Consider the following 25,311-nt stretch of genomic DNA (forward strand, 5'->3'; position numbering starts at 1 on the left):
TCACACCAGGCAAAACACACGAAGCAAACACAAAAGTCTATCTAGACTTTTTCTAAGTTTTAAAATATTTTTAACATTTTAAATTTTAAATTTAACTAAAAAATAATTAAAAAAATACTTCTGTAAAAATAGTATTTACTTCATCAGTCCTTCCCATTAGAAGTTCCCAAGTCTCTGAGCCCACCTCCACATGTATTCTTTTATAATGTATTTGATATGCAAACAGAGGTTTACGTAAGCATTTTTAGCTGTACTCATCTCTAGCTGTTCATCTCCAGTCCACAACTAGACTTACAGCAGGACTAAGATTTGGAAGCACTTAAAAAATACTGATTGCCAAATATCATCTTCCTGCCTGCCAGCTGTTAATATTGTAGATTTATCTATAGTATTTAGAACTAATTTTCTATTTTGTCATGTAAATAAGTATTTTTGAAGGACACACAGGCAGGAATGCCTAGCACTGCCAGCTACAATGTGGCTGAGATCATTTGAGACGGATACTATGTTTATTCAGCTGAGTCAGGATTTGACCATACGGAAGTTTAATGGCAAAGCCTGTATGTGGAACAGCTACTGATTACCTACAGAATAATCTGTTTCATTCAGAAGACCAGTAAGATCAAAGTAGTGCAAGACTGTATACAACAAGGAACAAAAATCTAGAGGAAAAAGGCTACTTTCTGCATGAATTCACAGGAAAATAAGCTATACTTGAATTTAAACTCTGAATTTAGCAGTCAGGTCACCTTTATATTTAAGTTTGTGAATCTTTCTAGCCATTTTCTTGTAGCATATATTCATTTGCTTGGAGAATGCATACGGTTGCAAAATTTTTAAGAACTCCCACAACTGGCACATAAAACTGCTTCAAAATGCTTCGCATTCTTCTGTGTCCACTGCTATTAACCTGAGGATCCCTGCTTTTCCTTCTTTTCTAGGCTATCTGCATTATTTTCCCAGAGCATTATCTGCTGTTCTCTCCACAGAAAGACAGACAGGGCATGTGTCATACAGACAAATTCCTTCTCCTCTTCAGAAATAGTGTTCTAACCTGCATTACCCTCCAATTAGGTAACTGCCTAGGTCAAGTTTCCTGTGCTAAAAAAAAGTCAAGTTTTTTGGTGATCTGAACACCAAAGCCTGTCTGCCTTAATATTCCTTAAAGCACAGAAAACAGACAAAAATACAGCTGTTCTTGTTGTAGCAGATCACTGTGGCTTGCTGTCACTGAAAATGCCAGGCGAAGCTATGCTTGAACCTCTGCTCTAGCTATTTCTTCTTTTCTTCTTTCCTCTATGCTGATAAGCAACACGAGCACTACTGGATAGAATAACCTGGAATTTCAAAAGGTCAGACTTACTGCCTTTTTTCCAGACCTGGAAGCTATTTCAGGGATACTGTCCAAGGTTAACATCATTTATGTGTACTGTGAACCTCATTGAGGGCAGTAAGTGGAGTTACAAGGGGGAAGAGAGAGAGAGGTGAGAGACCCACACCTCAAAATAAAAGACTCTTCTCATTTAAAGGTATGAAATATTTCTCTGTGTAGAGTAAGAACACGTAAGGCTGAACAAGAGCTCTAACATGTTCCAAGTCCACCAATCAGTGCTCTATGAGGCCAGAGAATATTAACACTAGACTAAAATAGCTTTACACCTTTTTAACATATCCACCTATCATACATAATTAATACAAAAGTGCCTCATACAAGCACCATAATTTTATTAGCAGACACAATTTAAGTAGCACTAAACAAAAAGCTTACAAACATAAAAGTCCCACATATACATACAACAAAATTTCCTGACTTCTACTCCCTTTATCTTTCTCTAACCCTAGGAACAGCCCTCCTGTTATTTCTGACAAACTGACAGCCCCAATGGCATTCATCCTTTTCTTAATTGGTGTTGCACTTCTCCGATCAACAGAAAAAAGAACAAAACTTTGAGAAGTGGCAAAGAAAAAATTACAGTGAAAGCACCTGAACTATGACATGTTTCACTAGATCTGAATAAATTCATAAACCTAATATATATTAAAAATAAATAAATACTTTGCAATGAAAACAATAGTTTGCAACTAGGCCTAACAAAAAACAATAACCAGAGTTAACTTTCATAACTTGGTATTAAACTGCAGGTTTGATTCTTTATCTACTAAGTTCCTTGGGACAGAATCGCCTACTCACTCAGCCCGAAGTGACACAAGCTCATGTCATGGACAAGCTGTAGCCCTGTTACTTGTCAAAACTGTAAAGAATTGGGTAGATGCCCACAAATTCATCTCTATTACCTTAGCAACTTTGGGATTAAGTATCAGAAATTTTGGTGTGGGAAAGACAAACAAAATGATCAGATTACCAATCTAAATTTTACACATGTAACGTATCTAACTTCCATGAAGCAGAACTGGCTGATATTTTAGACATCATTAATAAAATAAATATGAGATTTCTGCACTGATTTATCCTCCTCCTGCTGCTGTTGATCTCTGCTTAGTCCATAGATTAGTCATCTCTACTAATCTGCCTTCTGCTCAACACTGCTCTATGCTTTGGAAATAATGTTAGGACTCTCAAACTAACAAACTAAAAAAAAAAGTAATAGTGTTTTGTTTCCGTTTCATTCTCTTACTTACTCCAGTCCTTTTTGTATAAAAGGTTAGGGAAAGCAGCTTTTCCTGAAAAAGGACTGAAGAACTTTTCTGAAAACACTCCTTTCCAAAGGCCTAGTGACATCCACTGAACCTGTGATGCTTCAGGGTTTGAATATTCCATTTGCTGCACATTCTCAAAGCCTGATTAAGTCTGCAAGAGCCAGAGTGCAAAGCACAGTGCAAGACTAAGCCCAGATAGAGGCCGGTGTAAAGACATCTGACATTCTTTCAATTTTTTTTACCAGCTTCCTTTGCATGGAGGTAAAAAAATAGTAAAAATACAGAAGAAAAGAACTGACAAAGATAAAAGGAGTATCTTAAAGAGCCAGTCTGAGCAAAATCTTAGCTTTTCCACATGAATATAACTGGGATCTCAAAAAATATCACGTTACTCAGAAATACGTTTATTAAAGGCCTCTTAGAGCTTCTCTAAAAATAAAGTTAGGCCTCTTCCATCTCAGACTAGCCAACTTAGCAATAATGCCTGTTACATACAGCCTGAATGAGGGAAACAGGATTCACCATCACAAAAAGACACACACAATTTTGTGTTCCTGCAAACACTACTCAAAAGCTGCACACCACTATCACAGTTTTGGGTATTGTTGGTATTCTTTTTTGGGTAGAATACGTTCCTTATTTATGATGTTAAAATATCCCCAATATTAGTGTTAATGGGGAAAAACCTGTCATGAAATTGTACCTCATCCTTGATCAGCATGAAATCAAAAAATGTGATTATAATTAGAAATAGATCAGAATCACAAATGGAATCTGACTTTTTATTAAGTCAGGCATGTTACACCCACATGGCCTGTTTCAGAGATTAGCTGTGATGGGAGTAACAGAAAGCCAGATCAAAACAGAAGTTTGCAGAAACCAGGAAGGCTGAGATCCTGTAAGTCCATTTCTTATAAATAAACGTCTTCGTACTCCTTTAAGTAGCTACAGACAGCTAAAACATGGAATAACACATGTAAAGTCTGTACTCAATTTGTCTCTATCCCTCTGCTGTATCTAGATGTACAACATGAGCGTAATGGATCAGGGGAATGATTTTGTCAGAATTTCTGAACTTAAGTCTCTAGTTACTTTTTGCAGATCATTCAAGGTGGTGGGAACAGAGGGTGTCTAATCTGTATAATATGTGTATTGACCAAATAAATTTAAGCTTTAAATCTTGAAAAAAGTTAGCACACACTGAGGATGCAATGTTTAAAACATGTAGGAGCTGGGGAAAAAATTTAGTATACAGTTTGGCAATTAAACATTGATATATAGGATGACAAATACTGACAGATTTTTGTAATGTGAGATAATTCTAGTTGTTATTCATAACATCACACTTTAATGCACGATATTTCATGTGCCTGAGCTCTAGGAAAGATCACCATGTACTTTTACATACAACCTACACTGATATGTGAATATTACATCTAAAACAACATTTGAAGGATATAATCAAGAACACCTTTAAAATCACAAAATGCTTTCCTAAAAACATAGAAATGCAAATGTTATCAGCCAAACACTAGAATAATTTTGTTAAATCACAGTATTGACACGATTTACGAGATAGGGATGCTCATATAAATTCCCTCTCAATGCTGACACCAATTGGAGTATTCAGTAACCATGGAAGCATTTATTCCCCAAATCACTCAGGAACAATTACTAACCACATTCCTATCCGATACACCAGCATGTTATGACCTTGGTGTAGTACCAATAGAATCAATAAAAGTTATAAGACCATTGTAATAATCTGTGTACCAATCTAACACAAAACTTGCTACAATAAGAAAAATCTGCAAATTAATCTAAAGCTATTATCTAACAAACTAGCAGTATTCAATTAACATTTCACTGCAATCTGAATTATAATGAACACAATAAAATTTCCCAACTATTAAGTATTAGAAATGGAAATACCTGTAACTAGAAAAATCCAAAAGAAAGGTCAAATTACAATTCTGAATATCAAAAATGACTCACAAACTTCTTGAGGCTATGATGAAGTTTCACAAAATATCAGAGGAAATGTTTGAAACTAGTATCATGAAGCTCGGGCTCTTGGCAATTAAAATTCTTACAGTCAATTTATTAACTAAACAAACTAGTAGCATTCAAATACTCCATGTGATTCCTTGTAAATGGGGCTAGATTTCCAAGTCTTCTAAAATATGTCAACACTGCTGCTGTCAGGTAGCAACAATCCATTTGTTTCTTCTGGATGGGTTAGATCCTGCAGTTCTTATGCTTCGGCTTTTTAAAGTAATCTCTTGTTAGCCTGCTAAATAGTCCACTATTTTTTGTGAAAACATTGAATTCTGCAGTCACTGAGACCACTCTAAATACAGTCTTGTGTAGAGAGCTGCTAGATGACCAATTCATGTTGAGTTCTGACCACTGTCTGTTGCTGTAACCCTTTACATTTACAGCAACTGTCCTCTGCTGCCAGGAGCACAACCTTTTTGGTTACAGAATATGACAAACCATGATTCATTTGCACTATTCTGCTAACTTACAGGATTTAATACAGAGCCAAGTATTAATTCAACAGCCTGTTAGCATATAGCTACTTTAAGTACCATTTTTCACTAATATTTAAGAATGAAAATAATGAATAGCAGCACTCAAATTTTTAAACCTATATTTAATTGCAAAGCCTTTCACTCTTGCCCACATAAATATGGTCAATTTTCATATATTATGTGAAGCGTGGTATTCTCCAGCAAAGTCAAGCAAGCCAATCAGTAGTTTATCTACATTTTCTATGAGAGCTATTGAAAGATCTTTTGAAGCTCTCTTAAGGAAATGAGAAGAATAAAAATATAGAATACATGATTCCCCCTGTCCCCAGCAATATAAACAAACTTATGTCTGCTTTTCTCTAGGGAGCCAATTCTTCTTAAACTATCAACAATTAATTCTTTCACTTGACCTGGCCTCTATTTTTGACACATATGAAAAGTCTTATCTGTGTCTCCAATCATATGGTTCATTCAATGCAAGTATAAAATATCTCTGCCTCGCCTACCACAGATTTTTCTGTTCTTAAATGCATCTGTATTCTTTTGTATCCTTTACAATGTATTGATACACAAGAGTATAAAAGTTTCCAGTCTCATCCAGTTAAAAAGGAGAAGAAATCCCACCTATATAGCAGAAAAACTTATAGTAAAAATTAGGAATATGCAACTTTTGTTGCTTTATAGTATTGTCATCATTACTATCCACAAACGGTCTACAGCCCTTTTTACAGTAGATCACAAAGTTTGCTTTCTCCAAATACACTAAATTCTAAAAATTTTTTCTTTTATAACCAGACTTCTGCGTATGGTGTTCAGACCACATATCCATAGCTAGCTTCCCCCTGAGTCCTCATGGACTTAGGCAACAACGAAAAAGCTGTGTGTGATCCATTTTGCTTAACACAAGCTTTTGAAAAGGATACTAATATTTTAAAAATCTTGAAAGTCTGCTAAATCCTTCTCATTTGCTAGGTATAATGCCATTTGTTTTTGCTAGTGGCCATATTACATAAGTCACAAGCACCAGATTTTGACCATAGGCTTATGAGAACATGGTGTCACAGTATAACTTCGCTTGATACTCACTGTCAGAACTCCAGACACTTTAGTGATCATTTTTAGCTTTTCCATCTCTACTCAGATCAGCATACCTTGTCCAATGTATATTTTCACCCCTGGTGATCTTCAGTTGCCATTGGAAAAATTAGATCAGAAATAATTCCCTAAGAACAAATTTGCAATTCAAAGTAAGTGCAAATCCCCGTATCTTCTGTTTCAAATCCCTTTACTTTTTTCAACTCTATTGTAGCAGGCAGTTAAAACTTCAGCTCTTAAAAAAGGTATAGTTTTGTTCATTTATGCCGTGGGCATGTTATTTCTGCTCTGTGGAACTACTGTTTTTACTCAACAGTAGCCCACCAGCTCTGCATTTTTCCAAGGTTGCTTAAAGCCTCTGCTGATACACTTCTACCATCTACCCTTTCTGCTGGCACCTACTGCTTCCAGATATAGAGTGAATCACTGTTAAAACCTTACCCAGTTGTTTACCACCTTTCTGGAGATTTTCAACTCCAGTAAGTCTTTTAACTGCTCCTCCTAGTTAAGTACTGCCTGAACAATGTGCTGCTTTTTGCTCCTGGCACTGTGCATTATTTGTTCTTCAGTAATGATTCACAGTCAAGGGTCTGACAGAAGCCTGTTTCACTGTGTGCCCAAGCTCTAACTAAAGACATTGTATTTCGTGAGCCACAATACAACACAAAGCAGTCCCAATGTACTGTACATGTATACACTAGTAAGAAATATAATCTTTCTCTTTGCATTATATGGATGCATTTAATATGAATAAAATAAAAAGAAATTACAAATAAACCCCTATTCTTTAATTAATAATATGGAAAAAAAGACAGTGAACGGTCCTCGCTCATGAGCTCAGTCATTACTGCTTTCAGAATTCTGAAATTATCTATTTTGGATTTTCTAGAAGGAGGCTTTCTTTTCTTGTTCTGTATGTGCATGTTTAGCTCAAACCTGTACCTAGGTCTGTCTTGTTTACCTTCTATGAAGAGAGGACCAAAGAAGTCCATAAAAATCACTAGCTTTTACAGTTGTAACTTCACTGATTGTGTTGTCAATGATAACAGGTGTCCCTAGGATAAGCTGGCCAGAACTGACTGCAGATCTATATACCAGTACCAGATTTTGTCTCCTTTAAACTCTTTTACTTGTAACACAAGACTAAGTAATTTGGAAAGCACCTTGCATTCATATAAAGTCTCCATGGAAACTTTTGTTTAGTCCTTCAACCCATTTATGTAAGACAGGACAAGCTATCAACCAGCAGCATTTTAAAAAATATACTTCATTAAAAAAGATCTTTGAAGGTTTGATTAAGTGATCCAATCAGGAATCACACTTATATTACTTCCATGCCTGGTACAGACACTAGCTTCTGTGTTTTCCTAGCTAGCCCAAAGGGAATTTGCTAGTGTCTTCCATAGGGCAGAAGAAAATCCTGCCTACTTTCATTCTCGTGGCTCTCAGAAGGTGGTATTTATTAACAGCAGATGAACTCACTTGGAATTCAGAAGGTCACAGGTGGTCAACTGCAGGTTTCAAGCCATTCTCTAATATATCAAGGATGGCTCCCAGGTCACCCCAAGACTATACAGCTGCAGCAGAGTAACCTGAAATCTCAGGAGCAAGTAAAATCAAGCAAATCTGGCTCATAAGATTGGCATCATTGGAGAGTGCTAAGATCCAGTTATATGCCTCACACTCACAGTAAGAGCCATAGAGAACCATTAATAACTTCAGCCTGAGAACAACTCCCAAACCTCTGCTGTATGTATACTACTGCTGCTAGCTACACAAAGATTCTGGTACATAGCTCATGGGGTTGAGCAAGGTCTGTTACAGACACAACATACAATTTCAAATAAAGTGATTGTAATGGTTATTAAACACATATTATGAAGCAATCTATTAATATATTGGCTTTCTTCCTTAAAGTGAACATATGTATGTCAGTCGCTGCATGTTCTGAGTTTGGTAGACTGTGGGAACTCAGAAATCACTTTTAAGTTCACATCAAACACAAGAAAAGGAAATTATTACTGCTAGACACCCTATAGTCCTGGCAATGAAATACTGAATCATTTATTGTAAAAAAATATACGGGGTGGGAAGAATAGAAGGTAAATAAAGAGTGTGCCTTCTGTGCAGGGTCCTCAGACAGAATTATAAATTGAGACTATGCATGGCTGTGTTAAACAGAACTAACACTATGCATGGCAGAAATGGATTTTCTTAAGCAGTTTCATATAATGGGCTTGGTAGCTTTGAGAAATGCCTTTCCCTAATGGTCATTCTATTGACATAGTGCCTAAAGACAATTTTTCTAATTAAGCAATAAATTACAGCTGTCTGGTAAGTCACTATTAGATCTGTGCAGAGCTCTGAATCTTTGGATTGCTGAGGACACGATAAGACTCTTACCTAACTTCACTCATTAATTCTTGCTTCTCCACCTAGTTTTTCTTAGGGGTTTGAGATCAAAAAGCTCCCTTTAGACCTCACAATGTCACTCAAAAGGTAGGCGGTTTTGGCTCACAGGTTATATTTATCACAATAACCCTTCCTCTCCTAATTTTCCTTCATTTTCCTCCCCGAAGCTGAAACACCCTTATTACTGTTACGTTCTGGTTTTGGTTTTGTTTCTGTTTTTTCCCTTCTGAGGAGCTGGAGAAAGACATTGTTGATATACTATCTTTCTTTGTGCTCAACAACTTGTAAGATATGACAGATGTTTGATTCCTTCCAGATCACTGGGAGGCAGCCAAAGGGCATACTCCAGGTAGTTTCATTGAGAGCGTATACTAAATCAAGATGAACCTGTTTTTTGACAGCTATACATATACCTTCAAATTGCTTCAACTGACAGAGGCAAGATTCAAAACTTGCTTCCAGACATTGTATTGGAATGCCCCAGCAATCCTTCCTTCTGTAGTAAACCTGGAGCCAGCGTACAGTTTTTGACCACTTCACCTTTTCCTTTGCACTGTAAGGGCTTCTGAGATATCTGTATTTGAGGAAGAAGAAATAAATAGGCAACCTTCTCACCTAATCATAAACTTGGTGGAATAGTCAGTGCAGGAACATTAATGGAAAGGTGCAAGGAATGACTGCTTTAATGGACAACTATAGGTTAGTTTCTCCCTTGGAAAATTTCTTCCTTAACCTCATGCAATTTATTTGTAACTTAGGTAGAGGATTCATGCCCTTATGATGAAAACAACATACTACATAGGGACTAAAAATTCTCAATACCCACAAAAATCTCTAGCCTATTGAATCCTAGCTTCAGTGGTATCTTAACTAGCTGAACAGAATCACAGAATCATAGAGTGGTTTGCATGGGAAGGGACCTTAAAAATAATCAGATTCCAACCCCCCTGCCATGGGCAGGGACATCTTCCAGTAGACCAGGTTGCTCAAAGACCCATCCAACCTTGCCTTGAACACTCCCAATGAGGGGGCATCCACAACTTCTCTGGGCAACCTGTTCCAGTGCCTCACCACCCTCACAGTAAAGAATTTCTTCCTAATATCTAATCTATATCTACCCTCTTTCAGTAATAAGCCATTCCCCCTTGCCCTGTCAATACAGGCCCTTGTAAAAAGTCCCTCTCCAGCTTTCCTATAAGCCTCTTTTAGGTACTGGAAGGCTGCAATAAGGTCTCTCCAGCTGATTATTTTCACCCTAAGTACTCCTTCTGAAAAAGTGGATAATCCTCATCTCACCTTCCCAAAAAGCCCCTTAGGTAAGTATCTTTGCTTATGTTGCCATGTCAGCAAAACAGTCAGAAAGACCTATGGTAATCCCTTGGTTTTACAGTCCTAAATACATTTAAGAACAGATATATCATCACAAAACCCTTTTTCATTTTTCCTGCTTCTAATTCACAAGCATTTTGCCTGAAATTCCATTAGTATTCAAGTTTTCCTTAAAAATTGTAAAAGGCTTTTAAAACAGTGAATTGTAAATAACTGACTTCTACTGTGTCACTGCTATAGTTACAGAATATCAAAAGATGAGACAAAGTACCAGCCAATTCTTTGGAAAAAAACATCCCACTCCATTTTACATTACACACAAATTTCAACAGGCATCTCATACAGAAGTAAAGTTTCCAAACCTGCAGTTCCATTTATCATTCTTTTTGCAACAAGGCTGTACTCAATTGCGTAGTTATGACAGAATATTTTTAGTCACAGTTAAGGTGCAAGGTTCGAGCCTGAATAAAAGTCTACATAGAAACTTTAAAAACGTGTTTAATGACTTTGACTTTTTAAAAATGAGAAATCTAGCCTTCTCTCCTTAAAGCCAAGCTTTTCCATACTTAGTCTGTACCTTATCTCTTCACTAAAACATAAATTGTCAGACCCCAAAGGGCAGTATATGCCAGCAAATTATTATTACAGGGAGCATGTCCTCTAATAACATGTGAAAAAAAGAAGGAAACCTCGTCACCCAGTAATAAACTCCCGAAATCAAATCTTAAACGTAAAACACCAAGCACTGATAATGGGAAGCCTCTCCACAAGCAATTTTGGAAAAGAGAACCCAGCGAACAAATGTCTGATGGAAACCATAGGATAACATTTTCATATCTGCTGGCAGAAGCTCACAGGTCTTAGCTTAAATTCCTCAAGAAATTTAAGGATTTGATTTGTGAATATCCAGTTATTAAAAGAGTATCAAATAATACATTTACTTATTCATTTAAGTAACTTCCAGTGTACCAAAAGATATATGTAGCACACATTTCTGAACATTAAAATATTGTGGCAAGAATACAATCCCAGCAGGTTTCACCAAGGAATCACCAGTGGATTAGCATGGATCTCAGAAACCAGCCTAATCCTCTTTCACATACTCTACCAGCTATTTGAAAGTAATGAGCTATGGGCCAGTGCAATACTACAGTAGCATTTAAATTAATTAAACAAATATTGATAGCAGATTCATTTAATTTAAGATTCTTTAATATATATGCACGTCATCTTTCTACACATTCCTTACACAGCAGAAAATTAATAGCTCAGGAAGACATTGCAACCAGATTTAAAAATATAATTGTTTCATGCTGAGGAGCTCTGCCATATCATATAGCCTTTTACAGAAACACAAAGCTAAATGTAAATGTAAGAATAACACTGTGTTCAAAAAAGCTGATTCCAGATGAGCTTCCAGAACTCCACAGCAAATAATGAGAAACCTTGCTGAAGGGATTCCTGCTATCTAAAGATTTATTGTCATTTGGTGATAGTAGCTACAAAGCCAGGTAGGATTCCTTCTGCATAAAACATCCAAGGAAAAAAAAGTACCCTCCATTTCCACAATACACTGGTTTTGTAGATTCTTATCTATTTCATCAAGTTGAAGATAATTGAAGAATTCTGTATTCTGCTTCAACCATTCAATTAAAAAAAAGATAGAGACAAAGAGATGAGGCAGAGAGATGGTCAATGATGAATTACTCGCCAGTCTACATCCCTGCCCATCCTTTAAGTCTTCCAGAGTGAAGAAGAATGGAGAACAGCACTGGTGGGAAATTCTTCTTGGACGGTCACTGACAGCAACGGGAATTTTTAATTTCCTGTTTCTTCACCTAATCAATATTAATCATGATACAGAAGATATACACCTTCACTACAATTTATAAAAATATAGCTTGGCATTTCAGAAACAAAAACCTTCTCCTTCACCTTGCCACCTGTCTGAAACATATCTTCCATAAAACAGGCTCTGAGTGAGAATTATGACCACCTGTACGATTACATTTCTCTATGCTACTGAGGGAACTTCGAAGAGCAGTGAACTCCGTAGCTATGGATCTAGACATTGCAGGATGTACCTCAACATAGTTAGAAAGGAATTTATATAACTCCCTTCTGGAAAAAAACAAGCTTCTTGTGAAAAGCCTGTCTAGGGCACTGTGTCAATCTATGCAGTTCTAAAGGAACTTTGCCAACATGTACAGAATTACGTAGCTATTATATATTCAATAGTTGCCTAAGAGATGCCTGAAGCAGGCAGGCAGAAAATTCTATTAAACAAGAAATCCAGACAAGACTTTTGCTGGTGGCAGAGGAAGAAGATTCTTCCATGAGTCCACTGTTCTGCCATGGATTGGCACAGGTTTGGCCATAGATCTTGCGCAGGTTAAAAACCCCCTCCAATAACCTGCATTTTCTGCCTTAGATTTCAAGGCAATCAATTCTGAAATGTTAGAAGGTATTTTAAGAACAAAAATGAATTTGTGCTGTCTTGATCATGTGGTGGCAACTTGAAATGACTGCTTCAATTTTTATATTTAAATAACATTTATGTCCCCCCTAGGAATCTGGTTTAAAGGCTAAAGCCAACAATCAGAAGTTATTTGCATTAAACAACCTATAAAATGCTTTCTGAATTGTATTTTTCTTAGAAACTGTGATGTATACTACAAGTGGTACACAGTAATCTTCCTGACTACGACACATTGAGAAGCACAGTTCTTAGTAAAAGAAGGGAGAAATTAGCAACCCAAAGTGCTAGAACAAAGAATTACACCCATACAAACACATAAATGCCTAAACTGGCTATCAGTACGACCTTCAATTTGAAATCGTTAGGTCACAAATTGATCATACTCCCCTCATTAGTCACTTAATGCTTAGAAATTTTCTCTCATCTATTTTTTAAAGTCTTCCTTTGTGTGCTGGATAAGAACTTCATGTACGTGATCTCTTTATTTTCTGGAGGCAGAACTTTTACATAGGCTTAGAAGACCACAGCTGGTGACAAGAACAAGCTAGTGCCAAAGCAATTTCCAGGGACAAAGCATATGCAAAAGACAGACTATCTGAAATAGGGTTCCAATGTCCCACTAAACAACTGCAACTTAACAAGGTACTACTACTTGTCACAGGTACTGTAACAACTGGCCACAATATGTTTTGAGCCTCTGGCTAATGTAAAGCAAAAGTACTTTGGCCTTTCTTACTGGTGTTAGAGCCATCATCTGGAGCAATTAAACTCAAAAGACTCATTGTTTCCCTGTTCAGATACTCTGAGACAAGGATTCCTGCCAGTATTCTTATTGAATGACTCTTACTAGTTTTAAATTCACACACTTGATTCAAGCAATTCAACCTAAGAGCAATTATAGAAAATATTCAACTACTTGGTTCTATAGAGGAATCAAATCACAAGACTAACAATTCAGGATGTTATTGCAGAATGTTAAGTGATATCCATCTTTTATGCTATAGAAGAGGGAATTACTTAATCTAAACTATTATGAAACATGTAGAAATTGGAAATGAATGTCCATTAAGGTGGCTTTGTGCTAAAATGCAAGAAAAATACCATTTGCTTAATAAACTGCTGGCACATTTGAAACTGCACTTTACCATAATCACCATTAAAGCCTCTTTTAGGGACAGCTCCATCAATTTAGTACCTTTAACACAAACGGTTCAAGCTTGCAGTGTTCCCTCAGCACAAAGGACACATTTTCAATGAGTGTTTGAAGTGCAAGATTTCTGACAGACAAGGCAGATACTACCACTTGTGGAAGCACACATCTATACGGGTTCTTAAAGAGCGTGATATTTTAGTATTTAACAATCTGCATATGACACTGGTACTAAAAGGAGAAAATCTCTTCCCCCCATTCATACACCTGTATCACAGAAGCATGCCATATGTTATATGATCCTTTCTTTGTACTTTGTTTTGACACAAATCAGATCAGCTCCCAGCATACCCACCAGACGTTTCAAATCTGCATTCTCTGGGCATAACACTCCCACATCAACATTGTTGGTGTCCAGTTCCAGAAAAGAGGTTTTCCCTTTAAACAAGGACAGGGAACTTGGGCCATACAGATGACCCACTGTGCAAGTTAGCCAGCTCCTACAGCTCAATGCTGTAAACAGAGCCGTGAACACTTTTTCAGTAAGCCTGCTGGACATGGGAGCTGAAGGGCCTTACCAGCAAAGCTGCATCACTAAGAAGCTCTGAGCACAGATCTGCCCACCAGCCACCAAAGAGGGCTGCACAGCAAAGCTCTGGGCTTGAAGGTAGAAACAGTAGCTGTGGTGTTGCCACTTTCTCTTTTGCTGCTCTCTCTCTCTTTCTAAGCACCTTGGGAAATTGTTATTACCCTAAGGATTCTCCAGCACAAAGGCAAATGGAAGATGCTTTCCAGGATTTTGGACAAACTGAACGTATGTTTTAATACACTCATTCTTCTGGAACCCTACTGCTCTTTAAGATAGAAGTGATGAATTACTGTGTATTATTTTGGGGGTATTCCTTAAAGAAGTGGCAAAACACAGGTAACAATTTTAGAACAGTGAGAGGTCTGCCAAGTACAAAAGTATTTCTATTGTAATAACAAGCAATTTCAACACTCCAGCTGTAACAGAAAGTTCCTGGAACATGGTTAAGCTAAATTCTGCTTGGCTCACAGCCATGCAAATATTTCTTTTCTACATTCCCATCAATTACAGAATACAGTAAGTGTTTTTGTTCTTAAGTGGACTATTACAGGGGACACAAATAAGCCATTTTTCTTCCAGTGGTTGGAGCTAACATTTCTAAAATACCATATTACACATTTGGCAGACTTAAAGCTCCCATTTTTATATGTGTTGCATTAGTAAGCTGTGCCATTTGAATCAACTGAAAATGGGTAGTACAACTGCATGTCCTAACCAGACTACACAAGCTTATGATGGTAGTAGAGTTGTTTTTACCTCAGTGCTGGTATAAGTATTCACACCTGGGAGACCAGCCATCTTGAGCAGAAAACAACTATTGTTAACTGTTTACGTGCAAACAATAGCAAATATGTAACATGAAGGAACCATTTGAACAAAAAATTACATTGTATGAAGTCAGTTACCATTATAAATCCATGTCTAGATTGATACTTTTATACTGAGACTTTATTAGGACAATTAATAATTCTACTAAAACAGAAAAGCTTATCAGAGGTATGCATATAATTTGCACACCTTTTAGAGTGAAATATAACACCCTCACAAAACTGTCTTCTGCCACTGACAGTGTCTACCAAAATGTAAAAAGGCATGTAAAAAGAAGTGTAACGTACTCTCTCAAGCCCTATTAATTGTAGTCTGCCGGTACCATATGTGCTTATGTCTCCTCTTACAAAGGTTCTAAACTATATCATGACGTTGAGTATGACTGTGTTCCTGAGGATAAAAAGAAAATCACTGATTTTCTGAAGCCTCCAATCCTATCTGGGGTGCAAAACAAAGACATCTGAAGTGCAGGGAGATTAGTTTCTAAAACACTAGTGCAAAAAACAGATGTCCTACAGAATTAACCATTTCATTAAACATGATAAATTACCCTTGGAAACTATGTTCCCATGCTCAACCCTTTGACTCATACGACCATCTCAGAAAAGAAATCTAGGTATCTCACTGAAACTAAAATATCACCTTATTCAAATTCTGCCTACTCTTAACAAGCCTTTACAAATACATTGTACCGTACTGGCAGTACATGAGCAAAGATGACATCTGGCCAGATGGACAGGTAGGGATACTGGGGAACTAAGTTCCTTCCATTCTCTTCAAGGCAAACTGGTAAACCCCAAGAGCTGAAGGCCCTGACTGCTGAAGGCATCAGACTGCTACTCGGAGGACCTCTCTGACCAGTGCAAGGATGACCGGGACACAACAGCAACAATTAGAAATTTCTGAATGTGAAATTACTAACATGTTGATCCAGGAAGACAGCCTGGTTTTATGGACATCTTTATGCTGGATAATAAGGAGGATCACATTTTCTTCGTTAAATTTGATCCCAATTGCTGTATCAAAAACTGACGTAAAAGCATCACCTCTGTAGTATAACGCCCCTCCATCAACAGAAAAAAGCTCTGCAGTACTTTTGAGATCTGTATTACAACAAGAAACAAATATGAAGCTTTAGCAGCTATAGACACCCATAAGCAAGATCTCCATGGACATGCTGTGCCAGCAGCACACCTTGGTTACTGCAAAAAGAACTATCTGGTGCTTTGCAGTGGGCTCTCTGTTAGGGGGCACTGAGGCACCCATCTGCTGGCCTGACCAGCAGTCATGTGAGGTGTGCTGCCTTCTGGGAGCTGACATCCAAGTTAATGCTAAGAGGGAACCACTACTGGTCAAGAGCATGGACTACTATCCTCTGGTACCCTTTCATGTGGGCATGAATGACACTGCAAGCTAGAACTTGGACAGAATAAAGGAAGAATATAAAGCCCTGGGCATACAGGTGAAAAATTTTGGTGCCCAAGTTATCTTCCCTTCCATTTTTCAAGAAAGAGGAAAGAGTGCACCCAGAAACAGACATGTAACGCACACTAACTTGTGGCTTCACAGCTGGTGCCATCATGAGGGGTTTCACTTCTATGACCATGGGAACTTCTTTGACTGTAGCCTGTTAAGGAGGGATGAGATCCACCTGTCTAGAAGTGGCAAGGGAAGCTCTGGCAGCAGGCTGGCCAGCTTGGTAAGGTGGGCTTTAAACTGAAGGGCTCAGGGGGAGGGGTCCTACATGGCAATGCATATGCCACCGACTCCAACTGGGGAATAAGCCAGGCCAACCAGAGCGCTGATGTGTGCTCCTTTGCTGCCTCCCAAGATGAGTACCAGAAGGCCAGCCACCTCAGCCACCTCAAGGCCTGCGCGGATGAGCAAGGAGCTTCTGGCAAACTTCAGACAGAAGGAGGACATTTACAGGATGTGGAAAAAGGGACAGGCCACTTGGACGGAATATAAGGTTGTGGTCAGAACATGCAGGAAGGTGACGAGGAAGGTGAAGGTCCATCTGGAATTAAATCTCGTGATGGAGGTCAAAGACAGCAAGAAGGTCTTCTTCAAGCATATCAGCAGGAAAAGGATGACTAGGGAACATGTGGGCAGGCTGCTGAACGAGGTGGGTGCCCTGGTGACAAAGGACACAGAGAAGGTGGAAGTACTGAATACCTTCTTCACTTCAGTCTTCACTGCCAAGGCCAGCCCTTGGGTCTCCCAGACCCTGAAGGCAAGAGAGGAAGTCTGGAGAAAGGAAGACTTGCCCTTGGTTTAGGAGGATCATGTTAGAGATCCCTGAAGCAAACTTGATATCCCCAGTGGCATTGCACCCCCCCCCCCGAGTACTGAGGTAGCTGGCAGATGTAATTGCTCTAGAGCCATTCCCCATCATCTTTGAAAGGTCATGGATAACAGGAGAGGAGCCTGAGGACTGGAGGAAAGCCAGTGTCACTCCAGTCTTCCAAAAGGGCAAGAAGGGGGACCCAGGAAACTACAGACCAGTCAGCCTCACCTCCATCCTTGGAAAGGTGATGGAACAACTAATCCTGGAGGTCATCTCGAAGCATGTGGAGGAAAAGAAGGTCATCAGGAGCAGTCAACATGGATTCCCAAGGGGAAACCATCCCATACCAATCTAATAGCCTTCTATGATGGAACAACTGGCTGAGTAGGTGAGGGGAGAGCAGTGGATGTTGTCTAACTTGACCTCAGCAAGGCTTTTGGCACCATCTCCCGTAACATCCTCATAGGTAAGCTCAGGAGGTGTGGGTTAGAGGAGCGGACAGTGAGGTGGATTGAGAACGGGCTGAATGGCAGAGGTCAGAGGTTGTGATCAGCGGTGCAGAGTCTGGCTGGAGACCTGTAGCTACTGGTGTGCCCCAGGGGTCAGTGCTGGGTCCAGTCTTCTTCAACTTAGTCATTGATTACCTGGATGAGGGGACTGAGTGCACCCTCAGCAGTTTGCTGATGATACAAAAGTGGGAGCAGTGGCTGACACACCAGAGGGCTGCGCTGCCATTCAGCGAGACCTGGACAGGCCAGAGAGCTGGGTGGAGGGGAACCTAATCAAGTTCAGCAGAGGCAAGTGTAGGGTCCTGCACCTGGGGAGGAACAACCCCCTGCACCAGTACAGGCTGGGGTTGACCTGCTGGAAGGCAGCTCTGCAAAGGAAGGGCCTGGGAGCCCTGGTGGACAGCAAGCTGACCATGAGCCAGCAGTGTGCCCTGGTGGCCAAGAAGGCCAATGGTACCATCCTGGTGCGCATTGGGAGAAGTGCAGCCAGCACGCTGAGAGAGGTTGTCCTCCCCCTCTACTCTGCCCTGGTGAGGCTGCACCTGGAGTGCTGTGTCCAGCTCTGGGCTCCCCAGTTCAATAGTGATGAGGAATTACTGGAGAGGGTCCAGTGAAGGGATATGAAGATGATGAGGGGTCAGGAGCATCTCCCTTATGAGGAAAGGCTGAGAGCTGGGCCTGTTTAGCCTGTGGAAGAGAAGACTGAGAGGGGATCTTATCAACGTACACAGATATCTTAAAGACGAGTGCCAAGAGGATGAGGCCAGGCTCTTTTCAGTGGTGCCCAGCGACAGGACAAGGGGAAACAGACACAGAGTGAAACACAGGAAGTTCCATCTGTGTTTCCATGAGGAAAAAGCCTTTACTTTCAGGGTGACAGAGCACTGGAACAGGCTGCCCAGAGAAGTTGTGGAGTCTCCTTCTCTGGAGACACTCAAAACCCACCTGGATGTGGCTTTATACAACCTGCTCTAGGTGAACATGCTTTAGCAGGGGCATTGGACTAGATGACCTGCAGAAGTCCCTTCCAACCCTGACCATTCTGTGATTCTCTGATTCTGTGATCAGATTAATTGTCCACTAAACACAAGGAAATATTCTATCACTTCAGAAAATACAGCTGCCCTAGTTTCAGCTGGGATAGAGTTAGTTTTCTTCTTGGTAGCTGGTGCAGTGCTGTGTTTTGGATTTGGTGTGAGAACAATGCTGGTAGCACACTGATGCTTTCAGTTGTTGCTGGGTGATGTTGATACTAAGTCAAGGACTGTTCAGTTTCTCAGGCCCTGCCAGCCAGAGGGCTGGAGGGACACAGGGAACTGGGAGGGGACACGGCTGGGACAGCTGACCCAAACTAGCCAAAGGGATATTCCATACCATATAATGTCATGCTGAATATATAATCTGGAGGGAAGAAGGAGGAAGGGGGGGACATCCAGCATCATGGTGTTTTGTCTTTCCAAGTAACTGTTATATGTGATGGAGCCCTGCTGTCCTGGGGATGGCTGAACACCTGCCTGCCCATGGGGAGTGGGGAATGAATTCCTTGTTTTACTTTGCTTGCGTGCACAGCTTTTGCTTTACCTATTAAACTGTCTTTATCTCAATGCACAAGTTTTCTCACTTTTACTCTTCCAATCCTCTCTCTCATGCCACTGTGAGGGCAGCGAGTGAGTGGTTGCGTGGTGCTTGGTTGCCAGCCAGGGTTAAACCACGACAACACCAGATCACTTCCTTAATTAGGTATGAACTTTCTTTAATAGTATGAGAAAAGAGAAATACCAGATTGCAGATATTCTGTCACCCTCAGTTTTTTCAGCACCTGTGTCAATAGCTGTTCAACAACAAAATTTAAATAGTACACTCTCATTCAGCATCTTGACCACTGCCAAATTGCCTTACTTTCAGTCTCTGGGGTCTACAGTTTTCTTCCTCTTGAACCTATTGAAAAAAACCCAAACCTAAACCACTCATAAAACACCGCTAAAGCTATCCTCATGGTTCTCCACTCATCATGACAGGCCTGTCTTTAGTTTTCTCAATCCCTCTCCTACACCTTTACATTAGATACCAATTCTGTCAAAGAAAATACTTGACAAATCTCTATGCCCTTGCTCTAGAATTTTAATAACTAACTCAGTCAGCCAGTGTTTCCACTCCTTATGATATCTCTTTCTACATTAAACTACCCTTAGGTTTCTTGCCTTTTCCTCCTCAGTCATGTAAAACATTCTCCCTTACATAATCTAGACAGGTATTGTATTTCTTCAAGTGCTATCTTTGGTCTTATGTCTATCCATCAAGATGATTGGTTAGCAGAAAAGCAAAACTTCTGGCTTTCACTCCTTGCATTTTCTACTCTTGACATGTCTGTTGTTACCATTTGTCTGTGAACATGGAATCCAACACCAAAAAACCAAGAAAACCCGACACTATCAGCAAAGCTGCACCAGGTCTTCTCAACATAGGCTTACTTATGCTAACAATCACACCTTGTTTTTCTTTTGATATATGATTTATCTGATTTGTTCTCTAGGCTTTAAAACCTCTAGGACAAGAATTATCATCTCTGCTTACATTATAATTAGCACAATAAAGACTTAAAACAGGTTAAAGCTCTCAAATATTGCTACAGTATATTGCTTTTTATACTGCCAATTCTGTTAGATTTCATTGACGATAGTTTGCATGCTAGAAGTACACACAGACCGTTATTCTATTATTATCTTTCATGCAGAAAGGCAACTATTGCCCCAAACTCCTCCTGCATACCTGGCTGAAGAAAGATTTACTCCATCTAACAAAGGGTGCTAAAATTTAGCCTTCCTTCACAGTGGAGTGGACAGCCAAGGCAGGGCAACCACTCTTTGTTGAATGGTTAAGAGTGGCAATCCTGAGAGAGTTCAGAGTCATTTCTAAAGTGACTTTGAAAGAAGTCTTTATCTCCTACTCTAGGTGGTTGGGCTAAACTACTTAAAATATAATCATTGGGTGCTGACAGCTCCAAGATAGCTAGGCCACAGGAGGAGCTTCTGATTCACTGTTCTCCCTCCATTCCATGCCTCAAATTCAATCAGCACAAAAGCTCGGATCTCCATTATGACAGTGTACAAAGAAAGGGGCTGTACTCCATTTTGACCCCTTTCTGAGATAGGAGGAGTGTAATAATATTTTCAGACAGAAGGACTACAATGCATGAGGCTTTACAAGAGTTGTTACTATGGGATCTCAGCAGTACAACACCTGGTCCCTGGTTATAGATGACATGAAAAAGCATGTGGACTTACTGACAACTCTGTGATTAATTTTCTTAGTTCCCTGTGCCCGTGCTTCTCAGCAATATTTGCTGGATCTTCTCCATGTTTGTTGGTTATTTTGCAAGCCCATGAGGCCTCAGGGCAACTGAGTAGAAATGTTGCAAGGTTCTTTAATCCAAATCTGGCTGCACAGTGAAGTAGAGTAGGAAATTCTTCCAAATAGCTACCTGCATATGGAAACAAAGTTTTCATAAGAACGGTTTTGCTTTTTTGGAACATCTTCCACCTTCTTTTGTAAAAGTCCTTTGAATATTAGTGCTACAGAATCACAGTTATCAAACTGCCAATGCAGAACTGGCATTCAAGGAACAATTCCTCCAACTAACAGTTTTACAATTCACTTAAGTATTTTAATAAAGAAGCCTTTAGCATAACTGAGAAATCTCTTTTTTTTTTCTGATAGAGGGATTTTAAACACTTTAGTTCTATTGAGAAATAAGTGTTCTTGCAAGGGGAAGAAAATTCTACAGCCAAAACATGCTTTTGCTCTAGATGTATACGATTTAATGCTTTAGGAATATTTTCATTTGAATGGAACATTTTTTATAGGCTTATGGTGCTATGTTTTCATATTAAAAGAAATTTCTGAAAATTCCCATGTCTACCAGAGACTTGCAAAATTTGGCTTACCCCAGTAATGAAAAATCAGAGAATTTAAAGATTAATGTATTGGGTAATGGTTTTTAGGATTTATCTGAAATAGCATAATACTAATTTCTATCACAGACTTTATTTTTCAGCTTGGAGGACTGGGACAAATGTAAAGTGAAGTTAATAATTTCAGCATAGTCTTTTATTCTAATTCTATGAGTTACATAGAATAATAACCCCACCCCACACCCAAAAAAACCCCCACAACAAAAAAGAGCTCAAGCATAAACAATACTTCCCACTGCCTTAATACTCTCCTCTATAACCACTTGTGGTTTGTTGTGTAGTGATTTGTCTATATATCAGCATGCAGTGTATCTCTCTTCCAAGTATGCATCCAATCTGCCCCAGGCACCATCAACTTCATGCACCTTCAGGGTCTTTACTACCCACTGCATGAAGCAGCGCTTCCTCGAGTGTGTTCTGAGCCTGGCTCCTGCTAGGTTCAATTGATAGTCCCTAAAATTAATCTTAGTCTCCATCCCTGTCTGCCCTCTCTTCACTTCTAGTGATTTACTAATTCCCAGAACTTCTTTCTTGAAGAGATCAAGTCTCCTTAATCGTGCCTTACAGAGAATAAACTCCATCACGCAAGTGTTCTTCTACCTTTTTCAGCTTTAATGTAACTATTTTGAGATGATAGGCAAAGAGTTGCACGTGACAACTTGTGGGTGAGCCATGTAATTTATGCATTGTCATAATTATGTCCTGGTTTGTTCTTTACTCCTTTTCTAACAATTCCTAGTAATTCATTTGCTTTTTGATCTGCTGCCTAGCAACAAGTTGATGTTATCATAGAACTGCATGGTCTTATTTCTCAGTGCTAACAGCCTGCTCAAAGCCTCTTATTTTGTATGACAACATAGGACTGCTTTTTCCACTTGCATCACTGTTTTTACCTACAATTAATATCATCTGACATTTTACTGCATAATTACTAAATCTTGTAAGGCCTTTCCTCCCATACTTTTTTTTTCAATTAGCCCTCTTCCTTACTACTCTGAATACGTTGTATCACTAGTGTAAGTTTTTTCCAACTGTCTGCCTCCTGTCTTTGGCCAGTTACTCATCCATACCCAACCAATTACTGACTTAATCAGGTTTGCTGACTCTTACAAAAAACCAACAAGAAATCTATAAAGCAAGACTTCACATTACAGAAAATTTATTTGGTTACAATTTCTATTAATTTGTCTGGTAGAGGCAACACATTAACCTGCTTCTAGTTCTCAGGTCTGCAGAGAAATTGGGTTTTGGAATCACAATTACACCTTCTAGCACTACAGAACTGAAAAATTGCACAGTACTGTTAGAAATACAGCTATTTTACTGTTTCCTCAGAGCTGTTAATGAATACCAGTTAGTTCTGGCAATTTCTTGTGCTCAACCTGACCATTTCTGCTCTAACTTCTTGATTGCTTCAACTCCAGACAGTCTGAACGAAATGGGCTGAATAAAGTGATGCCACCACTGAGTGCTGCTGTATCAGACCCATTAGAGCTCCAATATGAACTGGAGCTGAAAGCAGCCAAGTGGTGTGCTACAACTGACATTGCCAATGCATTTTTCTCAACTGCTTTGGCAGAGCGCAGGTCACAGTTTGCTTTCACATGGAGGGGTGTTCAATATACCTGGAACTGACTGCCCCAGGGGTGGGAACCACATCAGCTCAACCATTTCAGTTCTGTGTGTTTCAAGCCACGTTGCTCTTGTCCCAGTTGCTTTCCTACACACAAGAAGTTGAGCTCCTTTCAGGTAAACAGTAAAAAGCTGGTGCTGGTACCCAACAATTGAACATACTGCTTCTCCTGTCCTGAGTACCCATCTTGGCAGACAGGGCTCAAGTAATAGCCTTTTGTAAACATCTGAAGGAGAATAGGATGCTCATGGAACAGAAGAATAATCTCTGTTAAAGGATGGGGCACCGTAGTTAATGAGAAGGTATAAATCCATATGTTGGGTATAAAGATGGTTTAAGTATGCGGTTTAAGTGTTGATAAGAAGGAATTTCATGACAATGGAATGGTTAGAAGACATATATATGTATGTATGAAGTTATATGGAACCTGAACATAATGCAAATGGTACAGAATAAGGCATGGAGATTGTATTTGTTCTGGCTGAGCCCCATAGCAGCCCTCACAGAGCTGTGCTTGTATCAGTAGCTAAAAAGGTATAGATAACGCACAGTGTTTTGGCCACTGCTGAGCAGCGCTCACACAGCATCAAGATGGGCTCTCCAACAACTAGTAGGCTAGGAGTGAGCAAGATCTTGAGAGGGGACGTAACCAGGATGGCTGACCCAAACTGACCAATGGCATATTCCATACCGTACGACATCTGGTCAGATATAAAAGCTAAGAGAAAAGAGGAGGAAGTGGGGGAATGACACATTTGTTATGTACAATGTCTGTCTTTCGGAGCAATTGCTATGCATACTGAAGCCCTGCTTCCCGGGAAGTGGCTGAACATTGCCTGCTGATGGGAAGGAGAGAATACCATCTTTTGTTTTCCTTTGCTTCCATGTGCATGACTTTTGCTGTTGCAGGTTTTTTTCCATCTTATTTTCTCCCCTCCTGTTCTGCTGAGAAAGGGACTGATACAACAGCTCGGTGGGCACCTGGTATCCAAGGTCAACCCACCACAAATTACAAGAACTCTAAGTGTTATCCCAGAACATAGCCATTTGGACTTCTTGGGTTTTGTCTGTACTTTGCTAACTGCAGGGACGGACACACAGACACACACACACACCCTTTATGTAGACATGTACCAACTTAAGAAGCAGTCATGTGAGCAGTATGCAAGTGATTTTAGGGCTGGGACAACCGCATCAAAGCTAAGTGTACTTTTACATATTGCACAGAATTCTCTTAAAGTTCCCAAGCCCAAGCTAATACTTCAAAAAACATCCACAAATCATCAAGTTGCTTTTCTTAATGCTTATCTTTTGCTTCTTTTTTTTTTTTGGAGATATCCAGCAATTAAATAGGTGTTTAGCATTAACTTTAAAGAAGAGCAAATTACATGAACTCTAATCAACAGTCTTCATCCTGTTAGCAGACTCTAGAAGGTCAAATATAGTCAGTACAAAGAGCCTTCATGAAGTATTAATAACATGATCTAAAAGAATTTCCACTCATGCTAATGAAACCTGAAACAATTGGTTACAAATCTGAAAGGGAAATCAAGTCTCTATTACCAATGGACTGGATGCTATGATTACTCCATCAATATAAAAAGTCAGTGGTATTCATAAGCCTGTTCTACGCTTTTATCTCAGTTTTCAAAGTAACACAAAACAGAGGTATCCCAGAACCAGCTCCAAAATCCCTTCAGCTCCTTCACAATTAAGCTTTTTCCTGGTTACCACTCAACTCCTCCCTAGCTAGGTTTGATATTCAAGCAGGACTGCTACACTTACATACTTGGAACATTACAGGAGACTGTATCATTAACAAATGAAATACCTCAGC

General features: G+C 39.4%; 1 protein-coding gene across 6 annotated transcripts in view; it reads right to left on the minus strand.

Moving 5' to 3' along the window:
* Positions 1-25,311, minus strand: part of BANK1 (B cell scaffold protein with ankyrin repeats 1) — a 167,069-nt gene that overhangs the window by 81,154 nt on the left and 60,604 nt on the right. For all 6 annotated transcript variants that reach the window (XM_055796562.1, XM_055796558.1, XM_055796557.1 and 3 more), the window contains one exon: positions 21,155-21,351. In XM_055796562.1, coding sequence (XP_055652537.1) covers positions 21,155-21,351 — 197 coding nt within the window. The remainder of the gene's footprint in view (positions 1-21,154; positions 21,352-25,311) is intronic.

This window comes from Falco peregrinus, chromosome 2 (genome assembly GCF_023634155.1).
Source record: "Falco peregrinus isolate bFalPer1 chromosome 2, bFalPer1.pri, whole genome shotgun sequence".
In the NCBI taxonomy this organism is placed as follows: Eukaryota; Metazoa; Chordata; class Aves; order Falconiformes; family Falconidae; genus Falco; species Falco peregrinus.